This window comes from Elephantulus edwardii, unplaced genomic scaffold (genome assembly GCF_000299155.1).
Source record: "Elephantulus edwardii isolate Elephantulus edwardi_28Jun2011 unplaced genomic scaffold, EleEdw1.0 scaffold00019, whole genome shotgun sequence".
NCBI classification, from domain to species: domain Eukaryota; kingdom Metazoa; phylum Chordata; class Mammalia; order Macroscelidea; family Macroscelididae; genus Elephantulus; species Elephantulus edwardii.
In genome coordinates this window covers 16,134,376-16,142,258 of record NW_006399769.1, presented here as the reverse complement: position 1 = coordinate 16,142,258, position 7,883 = coordinate 16,134,376, and the positions used below count along the sequence as shown (strand labels likewise).

At 41.9% G+C, this 7,883-nt stretch overlaps 1 protein-coding gene across 1 annotated transcript in view; it reads right to left on the bottom strand.

Moving 5' to 3' along the window:
• Positions 1-492: 492 nt before the first annotated feature.
• Positions 493-7,883, bottom strand: part of DHX57 (DEAH (Asp-Glu-Ala-Asp/His) box polypeptide 57) — a 65,436-nt gene continuing 58,045 nt past the window's right edge. Inside the window, exons 21-23 of the mRNA XM_006882338.1 lie at positions 4,786-4,920; positions 3,001-3,201; positions 493-742 (exon numbers count right to left, since the gene is read on the bottom strand). Coding sequence (XP_006882400.1) covers positions 599-742; positions 3,001-3,201; positions 4,786-4,920 — 480 coding nt within the window. The 3' untranslated portion in view covers positions 493-598. The remainder of the gene's footprint in view (positions 743-3,000; positions 3,202-4,785; positions 4,921-7,883) is intronic.

Sequence of the window (7,883 nt, the reverse complement as noted above, 5' to 3'; positions counted from 1 at the left end):
ATCTTTAAAGAATAAAAATCCTTTACAAATTAAGTCTACTCAGTTGCCAATAGCCTGAAATGATATTTTTATTTTTCTTGCTGACGTGATTCCCTTACCCCGCCCCCATTTCCCCAACTGGTAGAAAGGTCCAGTTTCTCTATTATGAATTCTTTCACTTGATCCTTTGACAAAACAGGTATTTTCCCTCATGCCCCTGCCACCCTAGTAAAAAGCAGGAGAAAAATAACACAGATTAAAACAGAATTGTATTAATGAATGAACACATTCACTTTTGTGTTATCTGGTACATTTCCTTCTTGTGAGGATACAGAGACAGGCAGGCCCCCAGACACTCCAAATTGTGCTGGGAGTGCTCACTGCTCTGTGCGGGATCCTGTGCTGAGGGCCTCCCCACGGGGGCTGCGGCCTCCCTCAGGGCCTGTGGCCTCCTGCAGGGGTTGCGGCCTCCCACAGGGGCTGTGGCCTGATCTGACTCAGCACCATCCATGGCTCCACCAGGCCCCAGCACAGGTCTCTAGCTGGAGGTAGAGGTGCTGCTGCTTTCCCAGGCCAGTGAGGAGCAGCTGAGTGGAGAGCATCCCTCTTCGTCTGGGCTTTACTGTGTGGTGACAAGTTTCACAATCATGCTGATGATCCGGGATCCTCGTGGACACGTACACAGATCTATGCTTGGGTTCTTGATTTTATCCTGGAGAAGCTGGTCAAGTTCACCACGGAGTTCTTTTACTAATTCAGCCACCTAAAATGAAAGCCAAAATAGATTTGGTACCCAGAACAATAAGGGAGGAAATCACAATTAAAAAAAAAAATTTAAAACCCTTCCCCAAACAGTGGTGGATATTAAGCAGACAGACTGATCCCTTTGGCTTTGAGATGCATTTTGTGTTTGTGTAGGGGAACCAGTTCTGCATTGCTTCTTGCCACATAAGCATTCTAACAGAAGAGAGTATAAAGTGAATTTTTGTATCTTCATCATATACCAAATAATCCAATCCATTTTGCTTACACTGATGCTCAAGTAGACTATGGTTGTCTTCCCACATTTGTCTGTCCCTCTGCCAGTGTGTATTAACCATGCAGTTTGGACACTGATCTAATTTCAAAGAAGTTCTTGCCAGAGTGAACTGCTCAGGTAATGCAGCTTTAGTGACTGGTCTGTGATGTTCCCTTAGCCACAGGAATTTGTTCAGAAGGGAGATCAGAGGGAGCTTTTAGGAATGTGGCTACGTCTCCTCTTCCAGGCAGAGAGATGCAGGAGCAGCTGCAGACATCTTGCCCCCACGAGGCTGTTTGGCGTAAGCTAGCCCTATCTAGTCTTGACCTGCACTGTCCAGTATGGCAGCCCACATGTGGCAACTGATGCCTGATGTGTGGCTGATCCAAATGGACATGTGCTGTGAGCATAAAAAACATGTTTTAAATACTTAGTATAAGTAGAGAATATAAATATCTCAGTAAATTTTTTATGCTGTCTACATGTTAAAAAAGAAAACATTTTTAATTGTATGAAGTTAAATAAAAGATACAAAAATTAATTTTACTGGTTTCTTTTCACTTTTTTAAAAATGTTACTACACGGCAGCTCAACGAGCAGCATTTAAGGGGTAGTATATGTGAAGAATAAATCAACACTCTTGGTACCAGAAAACTTTCAATGATCTAGGTGGCTTGCCTTGTATTTCTACTGGGGATCACTGCTCTAATCTTTGCAGGTAAACAGGCCAATAAATTACCTTTAAGATAGTGTTTCTGTTTCTTGCAACAAATGCACTTTAACAAACATAAATACAAAACTGAGTTTTTGTTTCTTCAACGTGTAGGGGCTAACCTCCAAACTCATTGCCACTGAGTCAATTCTGATTCAGAGCAGCCCTACAGGACAGAGTAAAACAGCCCTCTAGGTTAGAATTTTTATGGAAACAGAATGCCACATTTTTCTCCCACAAGGTGACTGGTGTTTTAGAACCACTGCTCTTAGAGTTAGCAGTCAAATGCTTAACCACTGTGCTACCAAGAGTCTTTTCTTCACATATGTTGTTGTTATGTGCTTGTGATTCATAGAGACCCTGTGTACAACAGCTCTTAGCCCGGATCTATCTTGAGCCAACCTCATTGTCTCTGACACATCACCCCAATTACCGCAGTCACTGAGTCAACCCATCTCATTCAGGGTTTTCCTCTCTTGCCTGTCCCTCTTATCTTTCCAAGCATGATGTCCCTCTCTAAGGACTGGTCCCTCCTTGTAACATGCCCAAGGTATGTCAGAGATTCAATATCTTTGCTTCCAAGGTGCATCCTGGTTTCACCCTCTCCAGAATGAACCTGTTTGTTCTCCTAGCAGTCCATGGTATATTTAATACTCTTGTCCAGCACCACAACACAAAAGCGATCAATTCTTCTTCCACCATTCTTAGTCACTGTCCTGCTTTCTGATGCATAGCAAGTAACTGCAAAGACTATGGCCTGGATCAGGACCACTTTCCTCTTTAGCCTGACATTGTTGCTCTTCAGTACTTTGAAGAGGTCCCTGATAGCTGATTTTCCCAATGGAATTAGTATTTTAATTTCCTGGTTGCTGGTACCAAGAGTGTTGATTTATTCTTCATGTATACTTCCCCATAAATGCTGCTCAGAGAGCTGCCATGTAGTAACTAACCAAGAGCCAAGAAAGACAGGAAACTGAGCCCAGAATTCACACCCATTATCCTCTTTAATGGAGGTGGAATCAGGGTGATTTTTATGTATTCATTCCTGCTTGTCTGATTTTTCTTTGGTGAACATGTCTTATTTGTACAATGTTAACCTTACAGCTTATATCCTGAACACACTGAGCGCCCCAGGTACCCCTCCCAGCATGCTTCCCGCCAGGCCTGTGTCTTTACTTCAGTCTCACTCTTTCTCCATCTCCTACTGAAGACATATGGCTAATAAGTTCATTAGCTCTGCTGTCTTGGACACCTAATGGAACAGAGTCTCATAGACAAATGATCTCTTTACCTGATGGGAGGCAGCAGCAAATCGGATCCAGCCATCATCCAGGGAGACCACAAACTCTCCCCTCTGAAGCTGGACATTCACTTGGCCTCCTCCAAACAAGACCAGTGGGTACACAGACACCATGCTGCAGTCTCGGATGAACACCCGACTTGTTTTGATCTTCTCGTGGTATACTAGGTAGGGACTGTCGAAGTGTCTGACCTGTAACACAAAGCCTCCAGTGACAACTAGCAACAGAAGGAACAGCATGCCACTCGTCCCACAGACTTAAATACCCCTGCACATTAATGAGTCACACAACTCTATACCCAGCCTCTCCCTTTCCCAGAGTTCCAAACCTGGCTGTGCCACATCCTGACATCTCCAGTTGGAAAGCTGGTTACTACATCAAATTTCTTGAGTTCAAAAGGAATTCTTGACTGTCCCAACCACCATCCCAGAGAATGCCATTCCCACTCCACTGCTCAAGCTCTAACCTCGAGTCATCATTGATTGCTCGTTTTCCCTCATTCCATCTGTGTCATCAGAAAGTTTGACTCTACAGCCCCACCACTTTATGGCTTTCCCTCGGTATAAGGCATCTTCATCTCATGGAAGCTACTGCAATGGCTTCCTACCTGCTTACTCTGCTTCTGTTTTATTTACAGTCTATTTTCCACACTACACCCAGAGGTCTTTTAAAAACTAAATCAAATTAGGACTTCGAATCCTCCAATGGCTTCCCACAAGTCAAACAGAAAATCCTCAGTGCTGGTCCCACGGTCTCACATGCCCCAGGCCCCTGCCTGCGTGTTCTGGTGCCCTTCCCCGTGATGGCTGCCAGCCACCCACTCCACTGACGCTGGCTGCCTTCCTGCACCACACCAAATATGCTCCCACCTCAGACTGTTTCTTCTGCTGAAATGTTCTTACCTTAGATATGTGCATGGTTTGTCATCTTAAAAAACTCAACACCACTGAAATGGATTTCCACTCAGAGACATGGGGAGAGACAGGCCTGTCTTCCTCCATCGGAGCCACCAGGGGACTTTTTTGGTCAGTAGCACATGGACTGTGTCACCTCAGACCTCTGCTAACTGCCTTATTCAGAGTTCTTCCCTGACCACCCTACTAACAGGTCCTCTGCTCCTGTCACTCTCTATCCTTCCACCCTACTTCATCTTTCTTCAAAGCATCTGTCAGTAACCTGGTATTCTTTGTGTGGGTATTTCCTGCCTCTCTTCCCCACTAGACCATTAGCCCTATGAGGGCAGAGATCCTGTCTAGCTAGTCAATCTGTGGTATGTAACAATGCCCGGCACTGTGTGCTCCTGGCCTATGGGAGAAAGCTGGACTTGCTGGCAGAGTGCAGCTCCTTTGAGCATCTATTGGCAGAGCAAGAGGATCTTTGTATAAATGTCCAACATCAACTAGATAGATCATTTTGTGTAACCATCACCAATTCACCAGTATCCTATTAACAAGTTTCCATAGCTAGCAGCCCAAATTGCTTCCTAAACAATAAGCTCTGGTCTCTATACTTTTGGCTATTTTAGGTATTTCATTTGATGGCCACACATTTCCTTTTAAAGGTACAGATTCAGCAATGCACTTAGATCCTGATTTCTCACACCACCATTGTGAAGGAACAATCTGCACCTGAAAGGAGGCTTATGAGAGTCCAGTGCCCAGACAGACTTCCCAGGGTCAGGGTGCTGCTGGGGACAGCACATAACAGATGTGTGGCTGACTTTAAGGTACCGTGGGCCTGCCCCATGTAACACAGAGGCACAGGGCTAGCCTGACCTGGTAGTTCACTGATGAAGGGTGAATGTGTACATAGCCATCGTTCTTGGTGACAAATTTCAATTCTTCTGATTTTGGTTTCATTTTGACAGCTCCAACACTGCTCTTCTGAAATTTTCCATCTGGGCTTTTCACCTAAACAAAAGGAGTTTAGAAAAAGAAAAGAGATACATGTGCTTCCACCGTCAGGAGTGGCCGCCCCTTGGTCCTGGTCAGTCTTCTCTTAAGGGCTTTCCTGCTTTTCCTTCTTGTCTTTGTTTTACAAACAGTGCATGTGCACATCTTTTCTTGTTACCACCCCCAAGTGTGGATGTGGATGCAGCAGCGCTGGGAGACTGGAGAAATCACACTGCTATCTTGAACCTGCACCAATTCTCAGGCACCCTGCCCCAAGTCCTCCGACAGACAGTTTACCTGACTATTGTAAACATCAAAACCAGCACATCAATCTCACAATCCCAACCTTATTTCTTTCAAAACACAATAAAAAAATTCTATGACTAAATGATGACTTCATTTGAAAAATAATACAAGTTTCCATGCCCCTCAACAAGATGGATCAACACAGGGACTGTAACAAATGGGCTCAAGTGCGGCCGAGACGAGGAGGGCGGCCCCAGTTAGGCAGACAACTAGTCCTTTAAACACCTGCACCACAGCAGCTCACAGCCTCCTGCCTTGATCCACCCGTTCAATTAACAGATTATTCCAGCAGATTATTCTTATTGCAAAGAAAGAGCACCCTGTTTTGTATCTATCCAGCGTCTGTGAATCTGTGTTCACCAGTAAGACTGGCTGCTAGCCTATCAGAGGTGACTCATAGCAAGAAAATCTGTAATCTAGACAGGTGAGCACTTCCCTTCTTTAGAACATTAAAGGAAGCCGAACCCTCACCTAACTTGTGTAAATTCCTAAAAGGTGGAACTGTTTTGGTCTTAAGGGAAACTGTGAAGCACCCAATTCCCATTATCTTTTTTCTTTGTACGTAGCATGTCAAATGAACTACTTTTCTTGGTTTTTACAATCTGTTTTTGTTCTCCACACGTTTTTCATCTCTCTCTCTCTATCTAATGAAATAATAAGCATACACTATAAATAAAAATATACCTGAAATAGGGCCATTCTTTTTTTATAACCTACTTTTTAAACAGTATTTTTCCATATTGTTAAATATTTTCCTGAAACTTATTTCCATCAAAAGTGATAGCAATAAAGCAAGTTTTTTTCTTATTTGGACAATAATAAAAGTTATGTATTTCATTATTGTTTTAACTTGTTATTTCTTCATCCTAGTAACACAGCATATATTTTAGTGTGCAATCTACCATCTGTTCCCTCATGCCCTACGTATAAGAGTTTTTGAGCAGATATATCACCTTTTTGACTTTGGTTTAGTGTAAAAATTATTACTAAAGTTTACTACACAGAATTTGAGAAACATAGTATATAGACTGATGCCGAAGAAACCACCACATTTAAGCTGAATTCTCAAAGCAGCAAACCAGAGGAATCTGAGGATAAATTACGTCTCTAGCTCTCTTAAGTTACAGGGCATTTCCAAACCACTCATCCCACTGTGGTGTGTGACAAGTTTTTTTTTTTCTTTTTTTCTGTTTTTTACATAAAAACGAATAAAATGTTAACAGGACTTTAATCAGGATAAAATATCAATATCTGGTTTACTGCAGTGATATGTGAGCTCTGGTGACCCAGTGGTAAGAAATCCCTAAGGCACACAGTTCGAATCCGCCAGCTGCTCCATGGGAGAAGGATGGGCAGTCTCCTCGCATGTGATAAACTGCCTCTGAAAACTCAGTGGAGGGTCAGCTGTGGGCTGGTTCTGACTCAATGGTTTTCAACAACAAGAAGAAACTTTGATTATAATTGATGCTTGCATGGTTTTGGATATTAATGCTTGATTGTTAAGATTTGAATTACCTTTAGTGATTTAACTTTTGGATTGACTTTATTTGAAAATTATAAATGTAATTCCAAAAAAAGGTATTACTAAGCTAAAATTTCTTAAATCACCTTTACAGTTTTTATTTCTATATTTTAAGTCTATAATTTCCCCCAGCATTCTTTTTTCTCCCCTACATGTTTCTTTTTTTTTATGTTACAACAAAAATAAAATATTTATTTGATTATAAAAAGTAACTGTCAAAAAGCATTCTCATGGACTTGATCTTTCTGTGCCCTGCTTTTAACTCAATATTTGTATTTCAACATGATTCAGCCCAAAAAGTAAAAATAAATTATAACTTAACATGTATAGTTTTTTAAGAGGCAGCATCACTAAGAAATCCCAAAATTTGAGAGAAAGGCTTTTTTTTCTCCTCTCAATGGAATGGCATTTTCGGCATGTATGGAATGCTTCCCCTGTTGTTCACTGTTAGCAAGTTTCCCTTGTATAAAGAGAAAAGCTCCAATGTTAACAATGCATCCTCATGTGTATCTGCACAAATACACGCCAACAAAGAAGAAATGAATAGATTTGTCAAAATCCAGAGGAAACTGAGTAGAAGCTTCATGGCACTGTCTTTCTATTAGTTGGTTTAAATCTTCATTCAAAAAATGAATCTCCATGTAAAACCTTATTTCTCTTTCTGGAGGTCAAAGATTCCACAGGAGGATTAAAGGTCATTGCTGCCATGCTGTATGACTTAAAAAATTCATTAGCAGTTCTTCAACTCAACTGTTTTGAGAGCTCCTGAGCCTTCAGAAGGTGCTCCTGCGATCAAGTGGGTAGCAAAAACTTGCACTATATATATGAATAGAAATTCAAAGTCTCTGTAAACTTTCATTACAATTTCAATTAAAAAAAACCCCCAAAACAAAAAACCTTGCACTATAGGATGGTAATGTCTCTGTAGTGGATGCAACTCGCAAAGAGAAGTGTTCTGAGCATTACAGTACTCAGGTTCATCCAGCTCAGAGAGAAAGACTCCAATTCCCTGAGATTCACTGTCAAGCAGTAAAAGTTTTAGGTAAGGTATTGCTGCCCTGGACGTGCTCACCAAGTTGTGCCAAGAAATTTGGAGAACAACCACTTGGCCAACTGACTGGAAGAGATCTATATTTGTTCCCATTCCAAAGAA